The sequence below is a fragment of the Oncorhynchus nerka genome, linkage group LG24, assembly GCF_034236695.1.
Source record: "Oncorhynchus nerka isolate Pitt River linkage group LG24, Oner_Uvic_2.0, whole genome shotgun sequence".
Classification (NCBI taxonomy): domain Eukaryota; kingdom Metazoa; phylum Chordata; class Actinopteri; order Salmoniformes; family Salmonidae; genus Oncorhynchus; species Oncorhynchus nerka.
This window is the reverse complement of record NC_088419.1, coordinates 44,970,408-44,987,592: the sequence shown is the minus strand read 5'-3', so window position 1 is coordinate 44,987,592 and position 17,185 is coordinate 44,970,408. Positions and strand designations below refer to the sequence as shown.

The window sequence follows — 17,185 nt, the reverse complement described above, 5'->3', positions numbered from 1 at the left end:
ACCTGGATGTTCCACGGGTTTTGTTAAGGAGATGAGAGAGTACACGAGCAGGGTGCAATTGAGATCCCAGAGAGAAAAAGTCAATCATGGTGATATCTAGCAATCAGTAGCTAGAGATAACATGGAGAAAGTGGAAAAGTACTCTTGATGGAGGTGAGGGGAAGTTGGTGCAAAGATTGAGAGGTTGAAAAAGAGATGTACTGTATCGGTCTGAGTTGAGGACGAGGAGAATATGAGGGGGTGTGGGGGGATTTATGTGCTATACGATGAGATGGGGAGGAAAATGCATTCATTTTAACAAGGGCCTCAAGATATAGTCTTACTGAGTCATCATATGCATGGCCTACTTTCAATGCACATCTATTAGGCATTGGGCTGCCATTTAAATGTGTTGGAATGTTTTTGATGTCAGGTTACCTCCTTGACCCATACTTTTTAAAAGCCTAATTAGTGAAAGCGCTTTCATTTCTTTGCTTTTGACATTTTATTTAACCAATTCATTCTCTCCTCCTTCCCCCGTGTACTTTACTACCCCCTCATTGGCCGTTTGCCAACATGGCACTGGTGACATCAACATTGGCAACTTGCAATGCTGCCGGTGATATTTGTCAAATAGTTGACCCAAACTCTCCACACACCAATCATATCTCTCTGATCTGTCTTTCAGCACACTGTTACAGTGTACGTGATGAGTTTCTGACCTGTCTCAACAGAACAACACTTATTCTAAGGGCTACAGTAAAATTAACAACTGAACCTGGCTGGCTCTCTGACATATTGCTCACTCTGTCTCTGGGTCTCCCATTAGATACCATCCCTCCCCAAGGCAAATAAATATTCTTAACTGATCAGACACTTCATACAATGAGAACTGCCCTAACCAACAGAGATGTTATGACCCACAACCCCCCGTCCCTGCGACATGATGTGTGTGTTTTTGGTTTTACTATCCTTGTCGGGAAAGAAGACCTCACAAGGATAGTAAAACAAGGAACATTTGGGGACATTTCGTCGATCCCAACAAGGAAAAAGGCCATATGAAGGTGTTACAAATCCCATAATGGTTCTACACAAGAGATGCTTTTCTCAGGGTGTGTACTACTGAGTAGCCCTACTTTCAATAACTTCATTCTATTTGACAGCTGTCTTCTCCCTGTTGTACCATCACCTGGCATACCAGGCAAAACCTAAGGACTTCACACACACATATCCCTCTCAAAGTCCCTAAACCCACACCGCCAGCAGTACATCTACTCTTCGCTTCCCCTGTATATGGGAAGTTGCAAGCCCTGGAAAGATGCCAGTTTTGCGTGAACATCTCCATATGGTGGCATAGCTCTGAAGAGTTCTCCGACTGCTCCGCTGCGTAGAATTAGAGGCACTAAACGTCCCGTGCCTGGAGCTGGGAGGAGTGTGTGTGTGTGTCAGAGTGAGAGAGGAATATAGATATGCGGACAGGAACTACTTTGACAGGGAGGATTGGAAGAAGGGCAATAACTGATGGATTTGGGGAGGGTGTGTGTGCTTGGTGATTTGGCCTAAATTGTGGTCTACTGAGGGGAGGGAGGTTCAGTGGTGCCGATGGGAGTGTGAGATGGAAGGAGCTGTTATTTAGTCCTTCAGAGAGGCTCTGCCTGAGTTTGCCTTCTCCCAAGGTCATCAGTCGCCTTGTCTTGTTCCTACCTGTGTGCCTTTAACAATATAGGTCTATAGCATTGCTATAAAGCCTGACAAGCAAGGCTAGAAGCTATGTAAACAATTGTTTTATCCTGTTCTCTTGTCAGGAGATACTGTTCTGGAGTTGCAGAACAGTATAGGGGGCAAAAATGGCTATCACCTACTCTGAGCCTGAGGTATGGTGGTGCCTTTTCCCTAACTGCAGAGAATATTCAAGTTGAGTCGGCTTTCCGCTGAAATGAAAGCCCCTCAAGTCATTAAACAGCAGCAGTCACAGTTTGTGTTCACCCCCAGCCAGGGAGGACTTTATGTCTCTGTGACGATGAGTAATTGTTGATCAAAATGTCTGTCCATAAAGCTGCTTTCAGATTAGGGATGCAAATATTTACATTTACATTTTACATTTAAGTCATTTAGCAGACGCTCTTATCCAGAGCGACTTACAAATTGGTGCGTTCACCTTAAGACATCCAGTGGAACAGCCACTTTACAATAGTGCATCTAAATCTTTTAAGGGGGGGTGAGAAGGATTACTTTATCCTATCCTAGGTATTCCTGAAAGAGGTGGGGTTTCAGGTGTCTCCGGAAGGTGGTGATTGACTCCGCTGTCCTGGCGTCGTGAGGGAGTTTGTTCCACCATTGGGGGGCCAGAGCAGCGAACAGTTTTGACTGGGCTGCGCGGGAACTGTACTTCCTCAGTGGTAGGGAGGCGAGCAGGCCAGAGGTGGAGGAACGCAGTGCCCTTGTTTGGGTGTAGGGCCTGATCAGAGCCTGGAGGTACTGAGGTGCCGTTCCCCTCACAGCTCCGTAGGCAAGCACCATGGTCTTGTAGCGGATGCGAGCTTCAACTGGAAGCCAGTGGAGAGAGCGGAGGAGCGGGGTGACGTGAGAGAACTTGGGAAGGTTGAACACCAGACGGGCTGCGGCGTTCTGGATGAGTTGTAGGGGTTTAATGGCACAGGCAAGGAGCCCAGCCAACAGCGAGTTGCAGTAATCCAGACGGGAGATGACAAGTGCCTGGATTAGGACCTGCGCTGCTTCCTGTGTGAGGCAGGGTCGTACTCTGCGGATGTTGTAGGGCATGAACCTACAAGAACGGGCCACCGCCTTGATGTTAGTTGAGAACGACAGGGTGTTGTCCAGGATCACGCCAAGGTTCTTAGCGCTCTGGGAGGAGGACACAATGGAGTTGTCAACCGTGATGGCGAGATCATGGAACGGGCAGTCCTTCCCCGGGAGGAAGAGCAGCTCCGTCTTGCCGAGGTTCAGCTTGAGGTGGTGATCCGTCATCCACACTGATATGTCTGCCAGACATGCAGAGATGCGATTCGCCACCTGGTCATCAGAAGGGGGAAATATTTGTTGGTAGAATGGTTTAAAGCCGTTGGGGTGACTAACACAAGATAACAAGTTTGGCCTGCGTGATTTTTTTGATTGTATCAAAAAAGAGATGGAAGTATTTTGTGTTCGTTAATTAGTGGACGTGAGGTGCGGGGAGAAACGTCTGAAACATAGACGTATAATTAAACATCAATGGGATCAGGAAGGAGAGAGAGAGGTTCTGTTCAGCCGCTCAGAGCGTCCCTCAGTAACTGGTACAGGAACTGTTCTGTTTCCAAACCTCCCTGGAGTTACTGGTCCCAACTGGTCCCAAATTGTTCCCCACCGCTGGTCACAACTGACTGGTCCACAACTGGTCCCCAACAACCGCATGATAACTAACTAACCAGGTGAGGAAAGGCCTGTGCTTTGGAGGAGATATACAATGGAAGCCATGTTGCCTGCTGTGTCCCTTTAGTGACAGTGTGGATGTGAGATATTAGGAAGTGACCTGGTTGTCACAGTGTCTCTGTTTGTTGTTCTATTGACTATTATACAACGGTCGGGACTAATCCTGAATGCTGATTGGTTAAAAGCGCATTCTAGCCGGTGTCTAATCCACAAGTTACCACCTTCTAAATCTGACGTTAAAATGCCTATTTACTCTGTTCCATCTGACACCGCAATCCACTGTCTCATCAGCTCAGGCAGGGAAGTTATAAACTTGATCTCCACTATAAAAAGCATCTCGACATTATCTCATATTTCTTTTAGACAAACATTTAGTTTTCAACAGAGGAGATTTGTAAAAACCTTAATGTCTGTCTGCGACATTTGCAACATTGTTTTAATATTCAAATTCGATCTCCAACTGTCCCATAGTAATGAACGCGTAGGGATCGGGACGAGAGAGAGAGGCAGGCAGCGTTTCTCAGCCAGTCAAAATCCTGAATCAGCTGGCATCATTTTTATGGATATATACAGTTGAATTTGGAAGTTTACATACACTTAGGTTGGATTCATTAAAACTTGTTTTTCAATCACTCCACAAATGTCTTGTTAACTAACAATAGTTTTGACAAGTCGGATAGGCAGAGTAAAACCCTCGCAAGGCTGCCTGCCCAGACGGCATCCCTAGCCGCGTCCATAGAGTATGCTCGGACCAGCTGGCTGGAGTGTTTACGGACATATTCAATCTCTCCCTATCCCATTCTGCTGTCCCCACATGCTTCAAGATGGCCACCATTGTTCCTGTTCCCAAGAAAGCAAAAGTAACTGAACCAAATGACTAATCACCCCGTAGCACTCACTTCTGTCATCATGAAGTGCTTTGAGAGACTAGTCAAGGATCATATCACCTCCACCCTATCTGTCACACTAGACCCACTCCAATTTGCTTACTGCCCCAATAGATCCAAAGACGATGCAATCACCATTACACTGCCCTATCCCATCTGGACAAGAGGAATACCTACAGTTGAAGTCGGAAGTTTACATACACTTAGGTTGGAGTCATTAAAACTCGTTTTTCAACCACTCCACAAATTTCTTGTTAACAAACTATAGTTTTGGCAAGTCGGTTAGGACATCTACTTTATGCATGACACAAGTCATTTTTCCAACAATTGTTTACAGACAGATTATTTCACTTATAATTCACTGTATCACAATTCCAGTGGGTCAGAAGTTTACATATACTAAGTTGACTGTGCCTTTAAACAGCTTGGGAAATTCTAGAAAATTTCTAGAAGCTTCTGATAGGCTAATTGACATAATTTGAGTCAATAGTACGCAAGTATAAACACAATGGGAGTACGCAAGTATAAACACCATGGAACCACGCAGCCATCATACCGCTCAGGAAGGAGACGTGTTCTGTCTCCTAGAACGTACTTTGGTGCGAAAAGTGCAAATCAATCCCAGAACAATAGCAAAGGACCTTGTGAAGATGCTGGAGGAAACAGGTACAAAAGTATGTATATCCACAGTATAACGAGTCCTATATCGACATAACCTGAAAGGTCGCTCAGCAAGGAAGAAGCCACTGCTCCAAAACTGCCATAAAAAAGCCAGACTACGGTTTGTAGCACATGGGTACAAAGATCGTACTTTCTGGAGAAGTGTCCTCTGGTCTTATTAAACAAAAATAGAACTGTTTGGCCATTATGACCATCATTATGTTTGGAGGAAAAAGGGGGAGGCTTGCACGCCGAAAAACACCATCCCAACCGTGATGCACGGGGGTGGCAGCATCATGTTGTGGGGGTGCTTTGCTGCAGGAGGGACTGGTGCACTTCACAAAATAGATGGCATCATGAGGAGGAAAAATGATATGGATATATTGAAGCAACATCTCAAGACATCTGGTCTTCCAAATGGACAATGACCCCAAGCATACTTCCAAAGTTGTGGCAAAATGGCTTGAGGACAAAACAATCAAGTTATTGGAGTGGCCATCACAAAGCCCTGACCTCAATCCTATAGAAAATGTGTGGGCAGAACTGAAAAAGCGTGTGCAAGCAAGGAGGCCTACAAACCTGACTCAATTACACCAGCTCTGTCAGGAGGAAGGGGCCAAAATTCACCCAACTTATTGTGGGAAGTTTGTGGAAGGCTACGTGAAAAGTTTGACCCAAGTTTAACAATTTAAAGGCAATGATACCAAATACTAATTGAGTGTATGTAAACTTCTGACCCACTGGGAATGTGATGAAAGAAATAAAAGCTGAAAAAAATCACTCTCTCTACTATTATTCTGACCTTTCACATTCTTAAAATAAAGTGATGATCCTAACTGACCTAAAACAGGGAATTTTTACTAGGATTAAATGTCAGGAATTGTGAAAAACTGACTTTAAATGTATTTGGCTAAGGTGGATGTAAACTTCCGACTTCAACTGTACAAAGAAATGTAAATTGAAAAAGGTCAAATGAAACGAAGTGCAGCTAGTTTGTTATAAGTTATTTTGTTAGCTGTGTTGTTGGCTAGCTCCTCTGGACAACAGTTTCCTAAAGAGAGAGTACATTTTCTATGCCAAGCAACATTGTGCCTCATTAGCTCATTGTTAAATGTCACTAGAAAACAGCTTAAACAAATGCAGCTACTGTTGTTATTCTGTCTACACCGGCTTCTCTGGCATTATCACTTAATTAGGTGAAAGCAAATCAATTTGCATGAGATCTGAAGGACTGTTGAAGTGGTGTTAATCCCCATGGAGACAGACTCTGATGCTGACCAGAGTGGCATATGACTCATTTATGAGCTGTGTAATCAACGATAAAGAACACAAATTAATGCATATTTTGATCTTTAGAAGCGACTCATCAGTTCCTTGTGCTGTTCTTCTGACGCAAAGCTGGAAGAAAGATAAAAGTCAGGGGGAAGAAAGGCAGACAGTTGTTCCTTAAGCATGCTGTGTACTCACGTTAAAAGCCCATTATGGAGACGTGTGTGTCGCTTTGCATCTAAAGCAGGTACAGGGATCGGGTCTGTCCTTATCTCAAACACATGCACACACGCTCCAGAAAAAGGAATTAATGGCTGATGCCTCTAAGCATGGACTCGCTAATGCTAGGCACCCGTGCGTGGCTTCCAGGCATTCTGCTCAAGAGCCTGGTAAAAAATGTGTACTAATTAACGGTGGCGGTTCTAGCTTGTATGGCTTCCTGGGCGAACCTCCCCTTCTGCACTAACTGTAATTTTTATTCAGACATTTGGAACAACACAAATAAATAATCATAACATTTAAAACTATAAAAATATATACAAAAATAAGACTCATAAATATCAAAAAGAAGTAACAAAGACAAATAGGTAGGTGTAGAGAGGAACTGCTGCTGCAGTCAACCTGCAGCTTTATGTGGTAATGAAGTGAATTCTTCCAGCTCATAGGGAGAGAAAATATGCATTTTCGTGTAGCCTTTTTCGGCCGAAGTGAGGAAGATAAGGATATCTGGTTTGTTTTTATGGTGTCTTTTGCATGTATTGCTTGTATTGGTCATGGGTATGCCATAAACGACAGGTACTGCATATTGTGTACTGTGTAGGACGTTGGTTTGTGGAGTAAGTTGTCACTGTATTATGTATAGTACATATACTCTCACAATATAAGCCCATGTATGACTTATTCCTTATATTTGATTCAGGACACATTTGCCCATTTGTCACTTCATTCACACCTCACCGTTTACACCCTTCTCCTATCTATGTGCCCCCTGACCTGTCTGTGTCCAAAATCGTTGAGGATGGTGGCCAGTTTCTTGGTGTTGCCGTGCTGTCTCTGGGCGGGGATGGCTGGGTTGGGGTCCCTCCAGTCCACGGAGAGACGATGGAGCCACATGTCTGACTCCTGCAGGTGGGCCTGCTTTAGGCTAGGGTCAAAACAGTGTACCTCACAGCCCACCCTGGCCAGAGAGCGCTCCAGGGTTTTATCCTCCACACCCAACCTATGGGAGGGAGGGAGATAAAAAAGGTGGAGAGGGAGAGAGAGGTTATATAAATCATATTTTATGGATGGATGGATGGATGTAGATATAATTATGTATTGTATATTGTATCAGGACTTTTGGGGAATAGTTTGTATAGCTGCTGATGCTGAAAATAACTGCTCACTTCAGCAGCTCGATGAATAATTCAATGTAAGGCTGAAAGTATGGGAGGATATGAGCAGGAAAATATTTGATTTCTTCTTCCCACTGCACACAGACGTCAATTTAACGGCTATTCCAAGATGATTCAACGTGATTTCATTGATATGACGTGGAAACAATGTTGATTCAACCAGTGTGTGCCCAGTGGGTTGCTTGTTTTCAAGACTGACAAAGGCTCATGTTTCACTCCCCCCTCTCTTTCTTTCTCTCTCTCTCTCTCTCTCTCTCTCTTTTCCCCCTCTCTCATTTTCTCTGTTCACCTTTTCTTCTCTTCCCACTCTTTTCCTCTTTCACTGAATGCTCCTTGTTTGTAAATCTATGCAGGCAGACAGACCTCGCTTTCTCTCTCAGTCTGTCTCTGTAGCTGTGTGTTTGTGATGTGGCTTGCTGTATCTCTACACAACGTAAATTGCAGCTCAGGGAGTATCTCTCAAAGTTAATTTCTCATGTATGAGCTACTCTGTTCCCTCATAGACAACCATGCGTTTAGGAGGGAGATACAGGGATGAGATGAGAGAGGGAAGGGAAGACAGAGGAAGGGAATGCTCCAGACATCTCGGTTACCCTCTCTGCTAAATGATTCAGTTAACACAACCACTAATGGTATGAAAGAAGGCCCTACCAGGAGAGTGTCTCATGCCTTGCTACCGTTTTAGTGAAATTATACTTCAGATGACAGTGCTTGCTGTTTTACATGAGAGGATGTGGGAAGAGCAACTGTGGTATATAAGCGGGACAAATGCCTCCGTTCTGCACATTACTCTCGTCCAGCTGCATAATCTGTTATTTCCAAGGTAATGTACAGAACGTTGCTGATTGTCCCTTGCATATGCCAACATTCCTTTCAAACAATGCAGTCAATCCACAGCCATACACCGGTTGAATTCAGTAGATGATAGAACAGACAAGTTGTAAATGCAACAAGTACTGATATTGTATCATATAACAGCACTCTCAGCTTTCCAAGAAAACAAAAATTGAGACATTCATGGTGTGGTCACATATATTTTTGAGGCTATTTATACAGATTTATTTTTTAAACCTGTATTTATGATTATATGACAATTGTCAAGGCTGTGGGTAACTGTGAATCCGGCGCCGACAGAGATGGCCGCCTCGCTTCGCGTTCCTAGGAAACTATGCAGTTTTTTGTTTTTTTACGTGTTATTTCTTACATTGGTACCCCAGGTCATCTTAGGTTTCATTACATACAGTCGAGAAGAACTACTGAACATAAGAGCAGCGTCAACTCACCATCAGTACGACCAAGAATATGACTTTCGCGAAGCGGATCCTGTGTTCTGCCTTTCACCCAGGACAACGGAATGGATCCCAGCCGGTGACCCAAAAAAATGACTTCGTAAAAGGGGGAAACGAAGCGGTCTTCTGGTCAAACTCCGAAGACGGGCACATCGTGCACCACTCCCTAGCATTCTTCTCGCCATTGTCCAGTCTCTTGACAACAAGGTTGATGAAATCCGAGCAAGGGTAGCATTCCAGAGGGACATCAGAGACTGTAACGTTCTTTGCTTCACGGAAACATGACTCACTGGAGAGACGCTATCGGAGTCGGTGCAGCCAGCTGGTTTCTCCACGCATCGCGCCGACAGAAACAAACATCTTTCTGGTAAGAAGAGGGGCGGGGGCGTATGCTTCATTGTTAACGTGACGTGGTGTGGCCACAACAACATACAGGAACTCAAGTCCTTCTGTTCACCTGATTTAGAATTCCTCACAATAAAATGTCGACCGCATTATTTACCAAGGGAATTCTCTTCGATTATAATCACAGCCGTATATATTCCCCCCCAAGCAGACACATCGATGGCTCTGAACGAACTTTATTTGACTCTTTGAAAACTGGAATCCATATATCCGGAGGCTGCATTCATTGTAGCTGGGGATTTTAACAAGGCTAATCTGAAAACAAGACTCCCTAAATTGTATCAGCATATCGATTGCGCAACCAGGGCTGGAAAAACCTTGGATCATTGGATCATTGCTATTCTAACTTCTGCAACGCATATAAGGCCCTGCCCCGCTCTCCTTTCGGAAAAGCTGACCACGACTCCATTTTGTTGATCCCTGCCTACAGACAGAAACTAAAACAAGAAGCTCCCACGCTGAGGTCTGTTCAACGCTGGTCTGACCAATCCACACTCCAATTCCACACTCCAAGACTGCTTCCATCAGGTGGACTGGGATATGTTTCGTATTGCGTCAGACAACAACATTGACGAATACGCTGATTCGGTGAGCGAGTTCATTAGAACGTGCGTTGAAGATGTCGTTCCCATAGCAACGATTAAAACATTCCCAAACCAGAAACCGTGGATTGATGGCAGCATTCGCGTGAAACTGAAAGCGCGAACCACTGCTTTTAATCAGGGCAAGGTGACCGGAAACATGACCGAATACAAACAGTGTAACTATTCCCTCCGCAAGGCAATCAAACAAGCTAAGCGTCAGTATAGAGACAAAGTAGAATCTCAATTCAACGGCTCAGACACAAGAGGTATGTGGCAGGGTCTACAGTCAATCACGGATTACAAAAAGAAAACCAGCCCCGTCACGGACCAGGATGTCTTGCTCCCAGGCAGACTAAATCACTTTTTTGCCCGCTTTGAGGACAATACAGTGCCTCTGACACGGCCCGCAACTAAAACATGCGGACTCTCTTTCACTGCAGCCGACGTGAGTAAAACGTTTAAACGTGTTAACCCTCGCAAGGCTGCAGGCCCAGACGGCATCCCCAGCCGCGCCCTCAGAGCATGCGCAGACCAGCTGGCTGGTGTGTTTACGGACATATTCAATCAATCCCTATCCCAGTCTGTTGTTCCCACATGCTTCAAGAGGGCCACCATTGTTCCTGTTCCCAAGAAAGCTAAGGTAACTGATCTAAACGACTACCGCCCCGTAGCACTCACTTCCGTCATCATGAAGTGCTTTGAGAGACTAGTCAAGAACCATATCACCTCCACCCTACCTGACACCCTAGACCCACTCCAATTTGCTTACAGCCCAAATAGGTCCACAGACGATGCAATCTCAACCACATTGCACACTGCCCTAACCCATCTGGACAAGAGGGATACCTATGTGAGAATGCTGTTCATTGAATACAGCTCGGCATTTAACACCATAGTGCCCTCCAAGCTCGTCATCAAGCTCGAGACCCTGGGTCTCGACCCCGCCCTGTGCAACTGGGTACTGGACTTCCTGACGGGCCGCCCCCAGGTGGTGAGGGTAGGCAACTACATCTCCACCCCTCTGATCCTCAACACTGGGGCCCCACAAGGGTGCGTTCTGAGCCCTCTCCTGTACTCCCTGTTCACCCGCGACTGCGTGGCCACGCACGCCTCCAACTCAATCATCAAGTTTGCGGATGACACAACAGCTTGATTACCAACAACGACGAGACGGCCTACAGGGAGGAGGTGAGGGCCCTCGGAGTGTGGTGTCAGGAAAATAACCTCACACTCAACGTCAACAAAACTAAGGAGATGATTGTGGACTTCAGGAAACAGCAGAGGGAACACCCCCCTATCCACATAGATGGAACAGTAGTGGAGAGGGTAGTAAGTTTTAAGTTCCTCGGCGTACACATCACAGACAAACTGAATTGGTCCACCCACACAGACAGCATCGTGAAGAAGGTGCCTCTTGAACCTCAGGAGGCTGAAGAAATTCGGCTTGTCACCAAAAGCACTCACAAACTTCTACAGATGCACAATCGAGAGCATCCTGTCGGGCTGTATCACCGCCTGGTACGGCAACTGCTCCGCCCACAACCGTAAGGCTCTCCAGAGGGTAGTGAGGTCTGCACAACGCATCACCGGGGGCAAACTACCTGCCCTCCAGGACACCTACACCACCCGATCTCACAGGAAGGCCATAAAGATCATCAAGGACAACAACCACCCGAGCCACTGCCTGTTCACCCCGCTATCATCCAGAAGGCGAGGTCAGTACAGGTGCATCAAAGCTGGGACCGAGAGACTGAAAAACAGCTTCTATCTCAAGGCCATCAGACTGTTAAACAGCCACCACTAACATTGAGTGGCTGCTGCCAACACACTGACTCAACTCCAGCCACTTTAATAATGGGAATTGATGGGAAATTATGTAAAATATATCACTAGCCACTTTAAACAATGCTACCTAATATAATGTTTACATACCCTACATTATTCATCTGATATGTATACGTATATACTGTACTCTATATCATCTACTGCATCTTTATGTAATACATGTATCACTAGCCACTTTAACTATGCCACTTTGTTTACATACTCATCTCATATGTATATACTGTACTCAATACCATCTACTGTATCTTGCCTATGCCGCTCTGTACCATCACTCATTCATATATCTTTATGTACATATTCTTTATCCCCTCACACTTGTGTCTATAAGGTAGTAGTTTTGGAATTGTTAGCTAGATTACTTGTTGGTTATTACTGCATTGTCGGAACTAGATGCACAAGCATTTCGCTACACTCGCATTAACATCTGCTAACCATGTGTATGTGACAAATAAAATGTGATTTGATTTGAATTTATTTAACTGGTGAAAGGAGTCAGGCGCAGGAGAACTGAGATGCGTGGACAAGGTATTTAATACAAGAAAGCACCAGTATAAACACAATACTATGGTGCGGGAACAATACCGGTACCACAAAATAAACAGGCGTAATAACAAAACCCGGCAACAAAATACCAGCCGTCAGTAACAGCCTGATCAATAGAACAAACACGCACACCAACATGGGGGAAACCAGAGGGTTAAATAATGAACATGTAATGGGGGAATTGAAACCAGGTGTGTAGAAAACAAAGACAAAACAAATGGAAAATAAAAAGTGGATCGGCGATGGCTAGAAGGCCGGTGACGTCGACCGCCCAACGCTGCTCGAACAAGGAGAGGGACGAACTCCGGCGGAAGATGAATAATTCTATTCACAATATTTCAATTTCTGATATTTCACATGCCTTTGTTTTATGTTCCTGCATAAGTAAAATCAGGATTATGCCTCTACCGTCATTTATTCCAATTAGATTAGATTTCTCCTCGACCAATATGCCTGCCATTTTCACCCCATTCTGAAACTTCGAGGGTTTATGTCATATCCCCTTTTAGTAATTTAGTAGAATCTCTATGAATAAATGTTTCAAAATTGCCCTTTGTAGTATAGTACTGTAAATTACAGTACATTTCACTTGCGCTACCCATTAAAATTGACTGAACATCACATTTCCATCATTTCTTTCCCATGTGTGATCAAAGGTGTGATCATTGAAGACATCTTTCACAATGTAATCAAATTAAAGATATTAAAGAAACAGTGTTTAGCAGGCACTAGTTTGCATCAATCCTGTCTTGACCATTTGGCCATTGGTTCTCATCGGAATTACATTGTCCATGCCACCCTCTGGCATGGCGAATCCAAGCCTGACATACAGTACTCATTCAAAAATATGCGAAGCTGTCATCAAGGCAAAGGGTGGCTACTTTGAAGAATCTCAAATATACAATATATTTTCATTTGTTTAACACTTTGTTGGTTACTACATGATTCCATATGTGTTATTTCATAGTTTTGATGTCTTCTCTATCATTCTACAATGTAGAAAATAGTAAAAATAAAGAAAAAAAGTTACCTACCAAGAATGTATTTGCTAGCGACAAAGGCATGGTTGTTGTGTCCAACGGCTTTCAGTCCTGGAGCCTTCACCAAGTGAGTGTCGAAGTGAATATATCAAATTAAACTCTTTACGACAATACATTACAGTATATCATAAAGGCATTTCCTTTTGACGGCCTAGTTACACCCTCACTCTAGGGATGTTTTGTTTCAGACCAGAGCGCCGAGGCATGCGTCTAAATCGCTGAGCAGCTAACTTCAGAGCAGTGTGCCGATGCGGGCATCACTTTTTCAGAAATACGTCATCAATGATGTCCGGAGCGTCGCTTGTCGCATGCTTTTTCTAACCGCGTGTTGCAAAATGCCAGATCCCAGTAGTTATATATGTGCCGTGTCAAAGGTTACGTGAACAATCACGATCAAAGGAACAATCCGGCTTTCACACAGCTCTGGGCCCGAGTCATAGATGTATTATTCCCCGATCAGGTAGTCAGGAAAAACCATGGTGCTTAATGATGTCCCCCCCCCCCGCCCACAGTGTTGTAGTGTTGGTGTGAGTGATGACAATGGGGATATACTCCTGTTTATCTAGCTCTGCTATCACAACAGCCCATCAAACTAATGTGGCAGAGAAAACCAACCCACAGATCATTAGATCGATACAGACAGCTGAAGTGTGTGTGGCGACCTATGGCGTACTTTGACCTGAGAGGGCAATACTATAAGTAACATTGTGAAAAGTGAGGAGAAATTGGTGTGTATGTGTATGTGCTTATCAGTCATCAATAGGAAATCTGTTTCTCAAAACCAGTTCATTTGACCCTTGACATTGGTGTAAACAGAGTTAATCCCTAAACCTGCTTTCCCACCCCTCATTCCTGTTCCTGCCCCTCTAACCTCTTCGCTCCTTCTCAGAGTCCACCGACTGCCTACCCTGCTGCTGCCAATACAATAGAATAGGCCATCCAGGGGCTTAATCTCTTCAACCCTACATCCCACCACTGCCAAGCCCAGCTCAGCCCTGGGTATACAGCAAGGGCACATCTTCTCCTGGAAGGTCAAATCCATTTATACTCTGCAAAATAGCATCCAGATTACATGACACAGAGATATGATTTCAATTATTAGATATTTTTTATTTATTTAACTAGGCAAGTCAGTTAAGAACAAACTCTTATTTACAATGACGGCCTACCAGGGAACAGTGGGTTAACTGCCTTGTTCAGGGGCAGAACAACATTATTTTACCTTGTCAGCTCGGGGATTCAATCTAGCAACCTTTCGGTTACTAGTCCAAAGCTCTAACCACTAGGCTGCCTGCCTATATATATATACACTCACCCCATAGAGTAGACCCGGCAGTGTTTGGTGTGTATCCGTTGTGCCAGGCTGTACCTGCTGTCCAGACACACTGCCCAGGGCCCCTTTGGCCCTTCCTGACCCTCTAGTGCCAAGGGGCCCTCTGGGGAAGGGGGGGCACAAGACACCTGTAGGAGAGACACATGGGTCATCAGTAAACTTCTCCCCTAAAATATCATTTAAAAAAAGTATTATTATTATATATTTGTTATTGTATTCTGCATTGTTGGGAAGATTAAGAAAGCATTTCACTGTTAGTACACGCCTGTTGTTTATGAAGCATGTGACAATTATAATTAGATTTGATCGTTATTATCATCGCTATTGTTATCATTTTAAGTTTAATAATCATCAAAATCACATACTGTATAGTGTATACCATAGTTACCCCTTGCCCCCGTCAGATCACATATTCCCCACACACACACACACATATATTCATATTTCAACATGTTTTTCTTTCTCATCGAGTAGCACCGTCTCCATTTCTCCTCCTCTGCCCCTCGCCTTCCTTTCCTTTTGGTTTCAGTGAAGGAGAATTTTTTTTGATTTAGTGTAAACAAATGCGTCCTCCATCCTTGACATGATTCTCCATCTCACAGTGAGGGACAGGGAACCTTAATCTTGCCTTAATGCTTAATTCCATTGACTCCATGTTGCAGTTCAACGTTTCTGTTTATTTTTTTCATTACATGTTCTATATACTGTAAAGTGCATGTACTAACTGAAACTACATACGAAATCAATAGATTCATTAATAGCTAGAGTTGAAAGTGCACACGGCCAAGTTTTTCTTGTCAGCAGAAGAGAGTGAGAACAAGAGAGGAAGTGAGGAAGAGCAAAGTATAGGGAGAGGACGAGAGAAGGAGAGGGAGATATCTGCCCTTCCAGGCCCCTATCTCTCTCTACTGCAGCCACCATTGCCGACAAAAACACCAAGACTAACAGAACCAGTTGGCTTACACTGGCTGGTCTTAGTCTGTGGGGAGTAGGTATTTCTTTGTTTGGGACGGGACGGGGTGTATGTGTATATTAGAGAGAGACGGCAAACTCCAATGCCAAAAAGACAAGGATGGGTGTGTAAAGTATGCGTGAAGAGCTGTGTGTGAGCCAAAGCCATCATTGATAGAGTGTATGTGTGTGCATGCATGGAGGCATTTGTGCATGCATACATACGTGTGTATGTGTGTATGTGTATGTGTGTGTCCTGAATGTTTGTCCTGAATGTGTGTTCGGAATGTGTGTTTGGAGTGTGTGTGGGAGGTGTTAGGACAGACAGGATTTATGACTGTTTTCTGTCTGATTGCTTTAGCTCTTCTATCTCCTCCAGAGACTGTCTGAACTGGACTGGACCAGCGGATATTGACAGAGACAGACTGATTATTTGTTCTAATCTGTCTTTCCACATAGAGACCACTGCCCAGACAGAGACTGGTCATAAATCCTTCTCTTTCTGAACCACCATTTTAGCCCAACACTAACCAGTTCGGTTGCACCAGTTGGTGGGTCGTGACTCTACGTCCAATGTAAAATGTGCTCTACTTTATTGACATTTATGAATTCTTCCCCATGCCACTAATGGGAAGTGGACAAAGTCTAGAATCTCTAGAGGGTTCTTACGCTTTGTGATGTCATAAATCTTTGGAATTGATGGATTCCGACTTCTTCAATCTTTAGAAGAAAAGCATTTATCAATAGAGATGAATAGGAGGACCTCGATGCTTTTATCCTTTCCGAACAGAACTTTTGACATGAAAAGAAAGCAGAAGGCAATAGGAGGCATGACCAAGTCAAGAGCTGTGACTTATTGTGAGGGAATAACAGTCACACTTGGAGCCTTGGGGACTTCTGTCAAGCACTCTGCAACAATGGCATTGTAAAGAAAATCGCAGAATGGAATAGAATTTTAAACAGCCTTATGAATAGATTGTGTTGTGGTGAGCACCATGAGATATGCTAAAATGGGAGGCAGTTATCCATCCATGTATTGCTGTGGTAGCGATGATACTGTTGTATTGGAGGATTTTTGTTTAGCTGTTGCAGTTATGTGTTGTAGAGGTTCCTAATTGCATTGGCCCATTATTGTTGATTTGAACATGTGTTATTGTAACAGTATGCTGGACTATATTGTGAGCTATTATAAATAGAAAGGTACTGACACGTTGTTGTCATTGTGAATATACTGCAACACTACACAGTATGTTACCTTGATCAGTCTCCACCTTTCCCACTGTTGTGTGTGTGTTGCATTGACTGCTAATGATTTGCCAAACGCAGTGCAGCGTACCTCTCTCACAAGTTGAGTTCCACCAGCCACGACGTCAGTCAGAATTACTGCTGAGGAAGCTATTATAGTCACTGCAACTCCCTCTCCACCTGTCAGATGAGATGATAGGCGATTCACCCCCAACAACCCTCCTTCACACACACACACACACACACACACACTCACACACACACACACACACACACACACACACACACATCCAAAGGCTAATTAATTATAAGCTACATGCCTGCCATGTAAG

The 17,185-nt window shown here is 44.2% G+C and overlaps 1 protein-coding gene across 1 annotated transcript in view; it reads right to left on the bottom strand.

Moving 5' to 3' along the window:
- The window catches only part of LOC115108039 (probable methyltransferase-like protein 24), an 86,308-nt gene that overhangs the window by 5,083 nt on the left and 64,040 nt on the right, over positions 1–17,185 (bottom strand). The window contains exons 3-4 of the mRNA XM_029631925.2: positions 14,640–14,785; positions 7,218–7,443 (exon numbers count right to left, since the gene is read on the bottom strand). Of these exons, the coding sequence (XP_029487785.1) occupies positions 7,218–7,443; positions 14,640–14,785 (372 nt within the window). The remainder of the gene's footprint in view (positions 1–7,217; positions 7,444–14,639; positions 14,786–17,185) is intronic.